Raw genomic sequence first — 14,434 nt, forward strand, 5'->3', positions numbered from 1 at the left:
AATAACTGTTGAATGAATGAATAAATGAATGGATGAATCCTGGACTGCAGAAGTCCCCCTTCCTAAGGACATACTCAGTGTCACTGAGTATGTCAGAGGAAGTTATGTACAAGTCCGAGGCTGCTTCCTCTCCCACCTAGCTGGCACACTGCTCCTACTCCAGCAGACTGGGTGGTCACCAAGGGTAACAGTCATATCTCCTCCTCCCTTCAGAACCTTCTTTGTACAACTCGGTCCAGGGCGGTGTGTGCCTAACTAAAGCCCTGTAGTCTAGGCCCCCAGCCTCCTTTTCCCTGTAAATAGGGAGGGCTAGCATCTCACCGGAATTCGGGCCTTCCGCCCACGAGGCCGAAGGAGATGAAGTCGGGCTGCCTGTTGGCCAGGTTGGTGGGGCTGCCTGGGATCCGCTTCTGCCCATTGTACAGCAGCATTCCTGGGCAGGCACAGCTGTGTAAGGGGCTCCCAGCCAGCTATGGGGTCCCTGTCTGCCCAGCCCAGGAATGAACAACCCAAGCTTATGAGCCCTCCACTCTCTAGCCCCTGTGCCCCCTCTGGCACACCCCACACAGCAAGGCCTACCCGCTACCTCCGGATGGCACCCTAATTAGAAGGCCTTGCTAAGAACCCCCAGCGAGAAACTGAATTTGCTTCACTCACACTGTAGGGTCTACCTGAGGAGGTGGTGGAGGCAGACTCACCCGAGTAGAGAAGGAGGCCTGGACAGTGAAAGTCAGAGACCCGCAAGAGATGGGAGGAGACGGATGAGAGAGAGAGAGAGAGAAAGGTGAGAGATGGGAGAAAACGGAGGGAAAAAGGAGCAGAGGTAGGAAGAGGAAGACGGGACAGGAGGACTGAGAGTCAGTGCACCAATGGCAGAGAGACCGTGGGCAGGCTTAGATGGAGGTCACAGAGGCAGGGATGGAAAAGAGAGGAGGCAGGAGAGAGGCCCCAGAGGGGAGGCCTGGCAGGCCGGGGGGCTCCGGGCAGGGAGGGTTGATGGAGGTGGGGAGGACTGAGGGTCGCCAGGGCTCATACCATGATGGCAATTACACCAGGAGACCCCCACCCCTGCCACCCCAGGCCCCATAACTCAGCTTCTTTCCTGCTCACCATCAGCTGAGTCAGGCCGGAAGGTGATCTTGATCTCAAACTTCCTGTAGGCATCCTTGATGGTGGGCAGCGGCAGGAAGGAGTAGGGGGTCTGTGTGAAGTAGGGCACCACCCGCTCTGCCAGCAGAGAGCACAGTTAGAGACAATGCAAACCAGGCAGTGGGCAGGGCACTGCCAATCCCAGGGGGGTGTTGTCTTACCTGGCACCTGCAGATGGGCAAAGGCTTTGACCTTGCCCTGGCGGTTAGTGGCAGTGCAGACGTAGGTGCCTGCATCCTGGGGTCGGACCGAGGGCAGCAGCAACATGTTGTTCTCCAGGCGGCTGTCAGGTGGCAGGTTACCATCCAGCTACAAACATACCCACACTTTGGACCCTGGCCTTGGCCCATACCTCCATAGGGCCTGTCTCCCATCTCTGCCTTAGGTCCACCCTCAAATACCGAGCACTCAGTGCCAAGCCTGGGCCAGATCCTGGGGGCGCTGAGATGGTGAAGACCTGGTCCCTGCCCCTCAGGCATGTCTGCTGCTCCCCTGCCTGGCATTTACCTTGCTCCAGGTGATGTCAGGAGTGGGGTAGCCAGAGGCCATGCAGGGGAAGACGGCGGCAGAACCAGCAGGCACTCGAACTTCTGGGGGTGTTGAGATCTGGGGCAAGGCTAAGAAGGAGGTAGGAGACAGAAGCCATCAACCTGATGACAGCCACCATTTGTGAGCCCAGCCTGTTCCCTCATGTGTTTAATCGTCACATTATCCCTGGAAGGGAGGCACCGTGTCCCCATTTCACAGACGAGGAGACTGTGGCTTAGAGGGAAAAGTGGTTGCTCACTCCTGGTTGCATGGGTGGAACTAGGCAGAAAATTGTGCATCCCTTTGGGGACCTGAGAAAGGGGTACTAAGGCAGTATGGGTCAGGAAGTTTGAGAGCAAATCATAGGGTTTGGGGTGAAAAGAATTGCCTTAGAAGAAAACACAGATTTGTGCCTGCCCTGCAACCACTGTCCTTGTTTTACTCTCTGTTGTGTCTGTTTTGTGTTTACGTTGTCTCTGCCATCAGACTGGGCTGCAGGTCTCCCTTATCAGAGCAGGTGCTCCAGTAGGCGAGGACTACATATCGATTTCCTCTTGATGCCCCTCGGTGTAATTTTTCCCTGCAAGTTTCAGCCTGCCTCAGAGGAATACTCACTGTTATGAAACCTGCCCCTTAAATACACAAAATTGAAAATTCCCAAGAGAGTGGAAAGGAAGAGTAAAACAGGCAAGGCAGGAGATTGCAGCACAAGCAGCCCCTGCCACGCTCCCCGGCCCCCACAGAGATCCCCGCCGGCCTTCACCTTGCACGAGCAGCAGCACGTGGGACTGGGTGGTGCCGGCAGCATTGGTGGCACTGCAGCGGTACTGTCCAGCATCAGCCAACTCCACATGGGCAATCCTAACAATGCCTCCGCTCTGCACGATGCCAGGCCGCAGGCGACCTCCGACTTTGCTCCACGTCACCTGAGGCTTGGGGTCACCCAGGGCCAGGCACTCGAACTCCACAGCATGGCCGACCACCACAGTCTGCACGGAGGTCCGGATGTTGATGAGCACCGAAGGCAGGGCTGAGGGTGGGGGGAGGCAAAGGCAGTGTGAGGCTGGCCTGCTGCAGGCCTGGCCCGAGGGTCCAAGAAAAGGGGAGCACTTAGGCTTGCATTCACTTCTTCATTCGCGTTTTCATGCATTCGCTCATTAACACACTCCCTCGTTCGCTCTTTTTATTCCTTTACTCACTTGTGTATCCACTGTCATTCTTCATTGGTCTGTATGAGCACCTACTCACTCGACCCACATCCCTTCTGCCTCCTTCTCCTACAATATTTGTCAAGCCCCCCTACTCTATGCTGGACACAATCAAGATACAATCGAATCATTCTCTTTATTCATACACATTGTGCCAAGGGGCTTCCTGGGGAACATGGTCCCTGTGCCCCTCATCTGTCCCCCTGCTCTTAGCAGAGGCCTGAAGTTACTCTCTTACCTTGGACAACTAGCTGGGCACTGGCCTGCGCCTGTCCCCATGGCCCATGGGCCTGGCAAATATATGTCCCTTGGTAACTCTGGTCCAAGTTCTGGATTCTGTAAAGAAAAACACAGTACGTCATTAGTGAATAAAAACCATTGATGAGAGTGCTTTGCAACTGCATAGGAGTTGAAAGCCATCAGAGATCAGCACATGGTGTCAACTTCCAGTCTCCCAGTAACCATGCATGGTAGGTAGGCAGATAGGCAGGGTGGGTGTCACCACGCCATTTTAGACCAAGACCTTATGGTCTAGAGGTCAAGATCACACATCAAGTAGCAGAGCTGAGATCCAGGTCATGTGTATGTATCTGCCCTCAGAGCCTGTTCTCTTTCCTCTAGCAATACGAATATGGGTCATTGTTTACTGAAGGCCTTCCACCTGCTAAGCGCTGTGTTAAGTGCTTTAGATAACCTCGTTTTGGTCTCATATAACCTATTGTATAGCTGAGAACACCAAAACTCAGCAAGGTGAAGTGACTTACCCAAGGACATTCTTTCATGTTGAGCCCCAGAGGGCAGCTATTCTAACAAGCCTCACTGTGCACCTTGGGCTGGGGTACCCAAGTTCAGTCCCATCCCACCCCACTCACCGGAGCACCCCGTCCTGCACGCTATGGCCAGGAGGCAGTTGACCCCCTTCCTTGATCCATCGGAGCTGGGTGCCCTGGTCGCTGGGCACGGCACAGTGGAACTCCACGCTGGCCCCTATGCTCTTGGTCTCCAGCTGAGGCGTGACCTGAACGGTGGGTGTGGATCCTGCTGGGGTGGCGGGGAGAGAGCCAGAGGAGCCTGCGGAGACATGATGAGGATCTGTGTGGATGTGTGTGAGTGTGTGTGTGTGTGAGTGACCCCTGACACCAGCCTAGAACCCAGGAAGCCCCCATCCTAACATTCATGGGACGGTCTTCTGGTAGCCTCTCTGGCCAGGGTCAAAGACCTTTCATTGACAGATTCACTCATTTGTTCACTTGTGCAGTTATTCAATCAACACATACATGAGCCTTGGAATGCTGGGCTCCTGGCCTTCTGGAAGAGCGTGCAGCCCAAGGCACGAGTGGGAGGGGTCAGTCTGGGAAAGATTTAGACACTTCGAGAAAGGACGGCAAGACTAATCTGGCTCTTGTCTCACATCAGAGGATCCACGGTCGTGGTGAAGGCACCTGCATGTCCTTGTGCCGGGGATTGATGGGAGGATGGGTGCAGATGCACATTATCATCCTTTAATAAGTGCCTACTGTGTGCCACAGGCTTTACATATGTGCATCTTTCTAAGTCGGCCTACGTGCTGGCATTGTTCTCTCCACCTTATAGATGACGAAACTGAGGCTTGAGGTTAACTGACCTGGCCACTGTCACATAACTATCAAGTTGTGTACAGAGCTGTGCACTGAACCCAGGCTCATTGTAGCCCAGGCTCTTGACCAATGGGCCAAATGCTTTTCTGCTTCTAGAATTTGGGGCCCAGAGCACTTATCTGGCTTTGTGTCATTGACAGAGGAGACTGTGGAGATGCTGGTTTCTTTGGAGCGCCACCAAAACGCGGGCGCGTGCTGGTGCCGCCCTGTCACATGAGCATTGTCATCACCGTCCAGCATTTACCCGGCCAGTTCTGGGTCCTGTGGTGAACAAGCCTGGGGCTGCTGAAGTGACTGGGTACGGGACCTGCCCTGAGTGTCCTTAGTCTGGCAAGTGAAGAAGGCTGGGGTACTTATGTACCCATAACAGCCTTTGGCAGTGTGAAGTCCTTGCCAAGAAAGAGATGCAGCCATGAGAACTAGAGCTGCTGAGAACACCGTGATGGGGGTCTTCCTGGAGGAGGCAGGCCTGCCTCGGGTCTTGGAGAACAGCGGAAAAAGAAAGGCATTCCAGGTGGGGTAATGGAGGGAGGCCTTTGTGCCCCAGGTGGGGGTCCCCAGGTGCCAGTTGTTGGGTAAGTGAAGGGCCAGGAGGAAGGCTGACCTCCTTCTGCCCAACCTGAGCTGGGCTGCTCACCTTGGACGAGCACCTGGGCAAAGGCCTCCGCTGAGCCCACCCTGTTGGTGACCTGGCAGCGGTAGCGGCCTGAGTCCTCGGGGGCCACGGGCTCAAAGCGCAGCATCTCGTTCCTGGCGGTCACCCTCCTAGGGAGGCTGCCACCCACACGGCTCCACTGGAAGGTGAGCGGGGGTGTCCCGTGAGCCAGGCACTGGAGCTGCACCGTCTCTCCTGCCCGCACCGAAGCGTGCTCAGGGACTGTGGTGGCATATGGTGGGCCTGGAGTAGAGGGACACAGAGGTGGGGGGTGGGCAAGGAAAGAACAGATGTCAGGAGGGCAGCAGGCGACTTGCCACAGGACAAGGGAAACTGAATGGTGAGCCCTGAGGACTAGGGACGAGGAAAGCAAAGGTCCCAGGAGGGGATGTGGGTTTGGGCTAGGCCAGGCTCTGGGGGCCTGAGGTGCACGGGGCCCTCTAGGTGGGGTTTCTGGGGCTCTGTCCAGGGTATACCCTGGTAGGTGGGCTCAGACCTCCACACAGTATAGACAGGGTAGACCAAAGAGGGAGGATGGGCGCCTTACTCTCCACATGCAGGACGATGGTGGCCTCAGCATATCCAGTAGGGCTAGTGGCATTGCAGATGTACTGGCCTGAGTCCTGCTGGGCTACCCGAGGGATGATCAGTGTGTCACCTTCCAGCTGGTGCTGCCAGGGCAGCGGGGAGCGCAGCTTAGACCAGTGGATGGTGGGTGTGGGGCTGCCTGGTGAAGGGAGCAGAAGAGAGTAGAGATTGCAGGGCGATTCCAGAGACCAGCTGGGAATAGGGATGGTGAGGAAGGGAACTAGGTGATCTTGTGACTTCATAGGAAGCATGAAGTAAGCATCTTAGCCCAGGGGTCCCCAACCCCTGGGCCATGGACCGGTACTGGTCCGTGGCCTATTAGGAATTGGGCCACACAGCAGGAGGTGAGCGGTGGGCTAACGAGTGAAGCTTCATCTGTATTTGCAGCTGCTCCCCAGCGTTAGCATCACCACCTCAGCTCCACCTCAGGTCATAAGGCATTAGATTCTCATAGGAATGCTGGTCCCTGGTACCAAAAAGGTTAGAGACCTCTGCCTTAGCCATCACTGTGAGATGCCAGGAGCAGAGTCCCCTCCCCAGACACGACACCATCTTCAGATTTCTTGTGTCTAAAATTCAGGCCCCAGGGCACCACTGCTCTGCCTGTCCCCTGTCCACACCTGTAGCTGAGCAGCGCAGAGTGGCCGTGTGTCCAGCTTCCACAGTCAACTCGACTTCTTCAACCTGGACCTGGGGGGCCCCTGGGGTCACAGCGCCCGTGTCCACAATCACCTCCACCTGCTTCTGTGCTGTACCCAGTGCATTCTGGGCTAGGCATACATAGGTACCCGCATCTGATGGTTTAGCTGATGAAATCTGGAAGAAAGAAAGGAGGCTGGTTGCATGGGCATCGAGGAGGGACCTTGGCATCGGCCCCCAGCTTTGACTTGGTTTTACCTCATTATTCTACTCTTCCTTTCATTTTTAACTTTCCTATTTGACTGGCTGCTTGAGGGCTAACGCTCTAGACATTCCATTAGTCCATCCACTTACGTGTCCATCAACCCACCACTTACTCATCCACCTGCCCACCCATCTACCAATCTTCCCACCCTTACCCCCCACCACCCATCTTCCCCAGCAACCTACGTCCCCACCCATCTACCCATCTACTTACCCATCCATATATCCACCCATCTTCCACTGTACCCACCATCCACCTACCCCATCTCACCCTTTCTCTCTCCATCCACTCATCATCCATCTGCCCAACCAACACTCTTTCCTCCAAGCATCTGCTCAAGGATGGGCCCTGCTGGGCCTCAGACCCAGAGATGAAATGGCCCTGGCCCCTGGCTGGGGGAAGCCATGCCTTACCTGCAGCATCGTGTGGCTGTCCACAAGCCCAAATGTCTGCTGCTCCAGGTTGGTGGGGGTGCCGATCCGGGTCCAGCGAGCAGAAGAGCGGGGCTCCCCAGCACTGACACACTCCAGGGTGACAGCCTTTCCCACTTTCACCCGCACAGGGCCCTCGGGGAGCACAGACACCGTAGGGGGCCCTGCCCAGAGGAATGACACTGTTGATGCATACGCAGGGCTCTGTCGGGCACGCTCGCTGTCGCGGCCCCTTTCTCAGTAACTGCTGAGGGGGCACGAGTCTCCTCACTGCACCGATGTGGACACCGAGGCTCAGAGACGGAGAATGCCCAAGGGGGAGGCAGTGTCAGAGGCAGGACTTAAACCTGGAGGTTCTGAGTTTGGAATCGGGGCTGAAACAGGAAGGCAGAGCCCATGGAGTTGACGCTCCTCACCATGTACACTGAGGTTCACGACACTCTGGGCCACACCGTAGGCATTGGAGGCCACGCAGCGGTAGGGACCACGGTTGCTGGGCCGGGTGCCCACGATGGTGATGATGGAGCCGTTGGGGCTAATATGGACGTTGTCTGTGGGGTTGACATTGGGGAGGGTACGGTCAGTGAGGGTGTCCTCGTGCCTTGGTGCCAGTGGCTACACCTCTGCTCCATGCTCTTGATCTCTCTAGCCTGTGTGTGTGTCCAGCTCACAGGGCCACAGATGGCAGATGACAGAGTCCTTGGAGACTCCTGGGTCGAACCCCTCTCGTCCAGATGGGGACACTGAGGCCCCAGAGGGGAAGGACTCTATCCAGGGCCACACAGTGAATTTGGTACCATCTCGGCCTCTGCCACCCACAGTGGTGATTGCTATGCATTCCCACCTGCCTCCAGCTCCAACCACCCCACCTGGCTCACCCTCCAGTTCTTGGTTCCGAGTCTTCCACTCAAGGCTGACAGGGGCTGCCCCATCATGGATGAGGCACTTGAAGCTGGCATCTTGGCCTTGCTGCACGGTACTGCTGGGCGGGTCGATGGAGATGACAGGGCTCCTAAGGCCTGGGGAATGAGGTGGGCAGAGGGCTGGGCTCAGCAGGGCTGGGATGGCTCAACCTCCCACCTGAGCTCAAGTCTCCCCTTCTCCCCCTGCCATGGCATCTGCCACACTCACGGTAGGAGGACCCTGCACTGGGTGGGACAGTGACTGTGAAGGAGGCTTCCTGCTCAGGGCCTGCACTGGTAACTACGCGGCACACATATTCGCCGGAGTCGGCAGGGGAGACGTGGTGGAGCCGCAGCTGGGAGCCGTGGGTCTGTTGGAGAGAGGAGCGGACAGCCGTCAGGCCAAAGTATTTGGACAGGACAAATCCCTAAGCCCAGCTATGTCAGTGCCCAAAAGTTCTCCCTTGGGTCTCAGGAGCTCAAGACTTCAGCTGGTGTGGATGAGCTTCATTTACAGACTCCTACACATCCAACCCACCCACTTTACAGAGGAAAGTGGCTCAGGAAATGATTCAGTAGCAGAGCCAGGACAAAGACCCAGGGGTCTCCACTCCCAGGCTGGTGGGCTCTTCCCTGCAAAAAGTATTTTCTCTCCTGGGGCCCCCAACCAGGCCAGGATTTGCATGAGGTTTGGGGTGTAGAAGGCAACTGCAGGTCAAACCTTGCCTGCCCTGGGACTGCCCCACCCTGGCCCTTATACCTGATGCCGGGCAGGGAGGCTGCCCCCACGCTTGTACCATGTGACCTGGGCGTGGGCTTGCCCAAGCACCACGCAGTTCAGGTCCAAGGTCTGCCCTTCAGCCACGTGGGACGAGGAGGCTTCAATGTAGATGGGCTGGGCCAGTCCTGGGGCTGTGGGTACAACAAGTGGGTGAGAAAGGCAAGGCTCTCGGGGGTGAAAGCAGGAACCTAAGGTGGTGGCAGTGAATGCCAACTGATTCTCCTGGAGGTGCAGTGGCTTGAGAGTGATTGACGTGGCTGAGCGCCATTGACCTAAAGAAGGGTCTTCATTCCCTGGGGGTCAAGATGCCATGATGAGACCCGGCACTGGTCTCCAGTGGGTGGAGGGAGGGGCTGGAGGGCCTTCATGGAACTGAGAGCTGGAACCCCACTGGGAAAGCAGAGAGGAGCAAGGCCAGAAAGGGTCCCCCAAAGCCTATGCCCCAGCATCGCCCATGGCTGCCATCACTCACCAGGAATGGGGTCTGGGTTGGAGGCCTCAATTGTGACCAGGACAGAAGCCTCCAGGGTGCCTGAGCTGCCTGTCACTTGACATGAGTACTCGCCAGAGTCAGCTGGGGACACCTGGTTCAGCCTCAGCAGGGGACCATGGACCTGGTCGAAGTTGGAGTAAGAGTGGGGAGAGTGAGCTGGGCGCCAGAGGCCAAGGCCTTAAGATGCCCTAGCCCTCTGGTGCCTGTATCCCAGGACTGTCCTGTACAGTTATATAGGCCACATTTTGTCAAAGGCAACCCCCTTTGACATCAGACATTGTGGAGTATGTTTATTGAGACATTTGTTCTGGTAGGAGGAAAGCCAGTGTCTTGAGTAAGAGGTGTCCTTTGTTAATTTGCACCAAGGTGCTGGGGAGCCAGCGGTAGCCCTGCTGTACCCGGCCTGTTGTTGACCTCTTGACTCCCAGTATTCTCCTGCTGCAATTTCCCCGAAGCTCTGCATATTGGGGCCACCCTCCCTCCTGGGCTGGATTTCTGCAGCACTGCCCAGGCGGGGGTGGGGTGGGAAGTGTCCACATCCTGCTTTCTCCAGCCCCCATACCTGGTGCCGGGCAGGAAGGCTGGCCCCGCGCCTGTGCCACGTGATCTGGGCGTGGGCCTGCCCAGGCACCACGCAATTCAGATCCAGAGTCTGCCCTTCAGCCACGTGGGAGGAGGAGGTCTCGATGCGAATGGGTGAGACTCTGCCTGGGGCTGGGGCACAGGAAGAGGTCAGGGAGCTGGGACCCTCACCCCTGTGCCCTCAGCCCCACTCCTGGGTGCCCAGATGTTCTGACCAGGGACTATGGGAAGGTCGCTTGGATTCCCCGTTCCTATCCCGAGGCCTGGAGCAGCTGGGCCAGTCTAGGGGATAGAGGTGCCTCATCCTTCCAGCCCCACTCCAGATGCTGGTCCCACCATCTCCTCCTGTACTCCGAGTACAACCGATGGCCAGGACTCAGGGCCAGGCACCTCCACACAGACTACTGAAACTCGAGTAGCAGTGCGTCGCTAAGAACCCAGACTTTGGGGCCACATTTCCAGGGTTCAAAACCCAGCTCTGCCATTTATTAGTTGTGTGATGTTTGGAAAGCTACTTCACCTCTCTGTCTGTTTCCCCATCTGTAAAATGGAGAGCACACTCATACCTACCTCCAAGCATTATTGTGAGGATGAAATGGGTTAATATGTGAAAACATAACAGGGCCCAGCACCTAGTAAGTGCTGTATCGTGTTTATTAGCACCTCATGTATTGCTCTCATGTGTCTGCCATGGCCGTATGCTGATCATTATATTTTCCTTTTGACTTATTTACTTAAAAAAAAAAAAAAAACCTTAAATACTTAGCCTCATTATAGGCAATGATTTCCGTGAAACCATGGCAGGTGTAATGTGTTGCTATTTTTTCCCTAATATACCACCTCTAATATAAAAGATGTTTATCAGGACACCACCTAAAAGTCACCCTCACATACGCCTAGATGTGCAGTTCCAGCCTTTAGGGAACTCAGGTAATTGTTGCAAGAGTTCGATCGTCCCCACTTTACAGACGAGGAACGTGAAACGCAGAGAGAAGTCCCTTGTGCCACACCTCAAAGTGTGGACAGAGGAGCTGGGACTCAAGCCCACATACGCCAGACTCCCAAGTCTGTGCTGTCAGCCCTGGAGCTGCACTCCACGCGACCTGCTGGGCCCCTCCCTTCCTCCCTTGTCCAACCTCCCAGCCCCATTGCAGGGACCCTTACCAGGGACAGGAATAGCACTAGAGCCAGAGGCCTCGATGGCGACCAGGACCGAGGCCTCCAGGGGGCCAGAGCTGCTCACCACACGGCACACGTACTCGCCCGAGTCAGCTGGGGACACCTGGTGCAGCCGAAGCCGTGAGCCGTGGGTCTAAGTGGGGACAAGGCAGGGAGACAGAGGAGCAAACAGGGCAATCAGAATCCTTGAAGGCCTGGAGTAGGGACTAAACTCTAACCTGGGCAGGTACTGCACCCTACAGGGGCTCTTAGGCCTTCCTGGACAGAGCTTGGGGGACAGGCCTCCAGTTAGGGCCTCCACATCCAGCAGCCCTCCCATTACTTCCTGTCCCCAAACTCCCATACCTGGTGGTTAGCGGGGAGGCTACCCCCACGCTTGTGCCACGTGACTTGGGCGTGGGTCTGTCCAGGGACCACGCAGTTCAGATCCAAGGTCTGCCCCTCGGCCACATCTGAAGATGATGACTCAATTCTGATGGGCACAGCACTGCCAGGGACTGGGGGCACAGAAACATCGAGTCGGGTCTTTGGCCATCATCAGACTTGAGAACAATTAGGTTGGAGGACTCCTCAGCCATAGAAGCCCCCACCCCCAAGGTAATAATAGTTAACACTTGTTGAGCACTTACGGTGAGCCAGGCACTATTTTAAGCACTTTCTGTGTATTAACTCATTTAGTCCTCACAAAATTCATAAGCTTTCTGCGATGACAGAAGTGTTCTATCTGCACTGTCCAATACAGTGGCCACTAACTGCACGTGGCCATTGAGTACTTGAAATACGAAGATGCGAATTTTAAATTTTAACTAATTTAATTGCCACATGTGGCTAGTGGCCTTGGTATTGGACACTCCTGGTCCCTTCCAGGGCCTTCATCAGACTCACCGGAGGGGCTGCCGGCGTTGGGGGAGACGGAGACCACGATGGAAGCCTCCCGGGCATCGATGTTGTTGTTTGCTCGGCACACGTACTCACCGGAGTCGGCCACGGACATCTGGTACAGCCTCAGGTGGGAGCCATGGGCCTGGGGAGCAGGATGGGGAAGGAGGGGGAGAGGGAGTTGAGGGGCCAAGGAGTTACTGGCTGGGTCAGGCCTCCTCCCAAGCCTCCCTCGTAAGACCCACTGAGGCTGCCCACTATCCGCCCGGGGTGGGAGGGAGGACAGCCTCGGGACTGCCAGCTAATGCTTCGGGTTCTTTGTCCATGGGGCTGTCCCTGATCTGCCCACCCCAGGAGGCAAAGGTCCCATCCCACTGCTAAGCTCTACTCTGTACCTGGTGTCGGGTGGGAAGGCTGCCCCCACGCTTGTACCACGTGATGGTGGCCTGGGGCTGCCCAGCGACCACACAGTTCAGATCCAAGGTCTGCCCTTCGACCACTGCAGGGGATGAGGACTCGATTTTGATTGGTGGGGAGACACTGGGCACTGGGGACAAAGAGGGTCAGATGTAGCTAGAGTCAGACAACAATGACGGTGCCAGGGACCTCTGTGCATCCCCCTGCACCCACTTCCTGGACACCCGGCCTTATGAGCTCTCACCGTGGGAGGTGCCGCTGCCCTGGATGGTGACAATGAGCGAGGTCTCCTGGGACCCGACACCATTACTGACATGACACACGTACTCGCCCGAGTCCGCTGGCGTCACCTGGGGGATCCGTAGCCGGGAGCCCACGATCTGAGGGGGAGCAAGGATCAGTAGGTGGGGGCAGCACCTCCATGTCTCAGGCACCGCAGCTGCCGCTGGACTCTAGGAGCCTCCCTGCCTTGCCTGGGGCCAACCCCTGCCCTGGCCTCCTTCAGAACTCCCTCAGTGGCCTTCTTGAGGCTTCGGACTGGGGTGGACAGCGCCTCTAGCCTTTGAACTATTCTCACCCATCAGCCCTGCAGAAAGCCCGCCGCAGCTCTCCCCAGGGTACAGCAACTTCACAGTACCCTGCTATGGCTCCTATTACACCGTTGTCAGGTGGCACGTATGCCTCTCTCTAGCCCGTGAGCTTCCTGAGAGCAGGCACCTGCTCATTCCATTTAGGATACTTAGCGCCAGGCGCAGGACTTGGCCTGGAGCAGGTTCTCGGGGAAATGGAGTGAATGACTGAATCATAAACTGTTGTGTTAAAATACAGGATTCAACTGAGGTTGGAGGGACTCAGCTCTGTATCCTCAAAAATGGTCCAGAGCCCATGTACGATAACATCCAATGTTTGTTGAATGACTGAATGAGCACAGAAGAGGTGCTGAGAGTGCCTCTTGATTCCTGTCGGGGCCAGTACATCCAGCTTTTGTCCCCCCTATGTGCTGGCTGGTACCTGGTGTCGGCTGGGTAGGCTGCTTCCACGCTTATACCAGGTGATGGTGTGGGGGGCTTGGCTGGCCACTATGCAGTTGAGGTCCAGGGTATGTCCATTGGCCAGGGAGGCTGAGGAGGACTCGATGCGGACGGGGTACACCACACTCTGGGCTGGGAGGGCGAGACGGGAGGCAAGGTGTGGGAGCCGCTGAGGGTGGAGAGGCCATAGCTGCCCCCTGCCATTTGCTATGACACCTGAGACACTCACAGTGGGAGGGGCCGGGGTGCTGCTGGATGGTGACGAGGACTGAGGCTTCCTGAGTGCCTGAGCTGCTGCCCACACGGCACACATACTCTCCAGAGTCAGCTGGAGTCACCTGGGACAGCCGCAGCCTTGAGCCATGTACCTGGGAGGGGCAGGAGGGTGGCAGGCTCAGGGCTGGGCACTGGGGCTCACAGCCAGACTCCTGCCCCATTCCCTGGCCCCTCGCAGCCTGATCCCCGCCGCTGGAGCTTGAAGAAAGCTGTTCCAGGGCGGACCACCATTCGTGACCCTTCAATTCTCCTGTCTCAGTGTCGAGACTGGGTTCAGCAGAAAGAAGTAGGGGACCAGCATTTGTTGATGTGCTAGGGCAGGTGAAGTGGGCAGGTGAAGTGGGCAGCATGAGCACATTTGACAGACGAGGACACTGAAGATCAGGAAAGGTCAAATGGCTGGCCTAAAGTCACGCAGGCGGCCAGAGGCAGGGAGTAGCATCTGAACTCGAATATGCATGAATTCAAAGCATATGCTCCTTATTCTGTAGTAACAAGGATCCTTCAGCCCCCCCCAACCCCGCATTAGCTCCCCGCTTCCTACCTGGTGCCGGGCGGGGAGGCTGCCCCCACGCTTGTGCCACGTGACCTGGGCGTGGGCCTGCCCAGTAACCAGGCAGTTCAAATCCAGGGTCTGCCCTTCAGCCACGTGTGAGGAGGACGACTCAATCCGGATTGGGAGGGTAACCCCCAGTGCTGAGGACAGATGGCAGAGAGTCAACCCCCAGCTGGGAGGAGAGCAGGATGGGTGAATGAGTGAAGGTAGAGGCTACTGGTCTCAAGGATCCTGCCAT

At 56.7% G+C, this 14,434-nt stretch overlaps 1 protein-coding gene across 7 annotated transcripts in view; it reads right to left on the reverse strand.

Annotated features, from left to right (window-relative positions):
• The window catches only part of HSPG2 (heparan sulfate proteoglycan 2), a 97,547-nt gene that overhangs the window by 8,357 nt on the left and 74,756 nt on the right, over nt 1-14,434 (reverse strand). For 5 of the 7 annotated variants that reach the window (XM_039854629.1, XM_039854628.1, XM_039854631.1 and 2 more), the window contains 25 exons: nt 14,185-14,336; nt 13,594-13,732; nt 13,345-13,496; nt 12,578-12,713; nt 12,312-12,463; nt 11,923-12,061; nt 11,383-11,534; nt 11,023-11,170; nt 9,839-9,990; nt 9,256-9,397; nt 8,763-8,914; nt 8,232-8,373; nt 7,979-8,119; nt 7,517-7,651; nt 7,083-7,264; nt 6,386-6,581; nt 5,725-5,904; nt 5,160-5,420; nt 3,758-3,956; nt 3,124-3,221; nt 2,441-2,707; nt 1,657-1,766; nt 1,311-1,458; nt 1,111-1,227; nt 322-433 (listed from right to left, as the gene is read on the reverse strand). In XM_039854629.1, the coding sequence (XP_039710563.1) occupies nt 322-433; nt 1,111-1,227; nt 1,311-1,458; nt 1,657-1,766; nt 2,441-2,707; nt 3,124-3,221; nt 3,758-3,956; nt 5,160-5,420; nt 5,725-5,904; nt 6,386-6,581; nt 7,083-7,264; nt 7,517-7,651; nt 7,979-8,119; nt 8,232-8,373; nt 8,763-8,914; nt 9,256-9,397; nt 9,839-9,990; nt 11,023-11,170; nt 11,383-11,534; nt 11,923-12,061; nt 12,312-12,463; nt 12,578-12,713; nt 13,345-13,496; nt 13,594-13,732; nt 14,185-14,336 (3,904 nt within the window). The remainder of the gene's footprint in view (nt 1-321; nt 434-1,110; nt 1,228-1,310; nt 1,459-1,656; nt 1,767-2,440; nt 2,708-3,123; nt 3,222-3,757; nt 3,957-5,159; nt 5,421-5,724; nt 5,905-6,385; nt 6,582-7,082; nt 7,265-7,516; nt 7,652-7,978; nt 8,120-8,231; nt 8,374-8,762; nt 8,915-9,255; nt 9,398-9,838; nt 9,991-11,022; nt 11,171-11,382; nt 11,535-11,922; nt 12,062-12,311; nt 12,464-12,577; nt 12,714-13,344; nt 13,497-13,593; nt 13,733-14,184; nt 14,337-14,434) is intronic. The other 2 variants (XM_039854630.1, XM_039854632.1) reach the window with 2 other exon arrangements.

Source organism: Pteropus medius, unplaced genomic scaffold (genome assembly GCF_902729225.1).
Source record: "Pteropus medius unplaced genomic scaffold, Ma_sr-lr_union100, whole genome shotgun sequence".
Classification (NCBI taxonomy): domain Eukaryota; kingdom Metazoa; phylum Chordata; class Mammalia; order Chiroptera; family Pteropodidae; genus Pteropus; species Pteropus medius.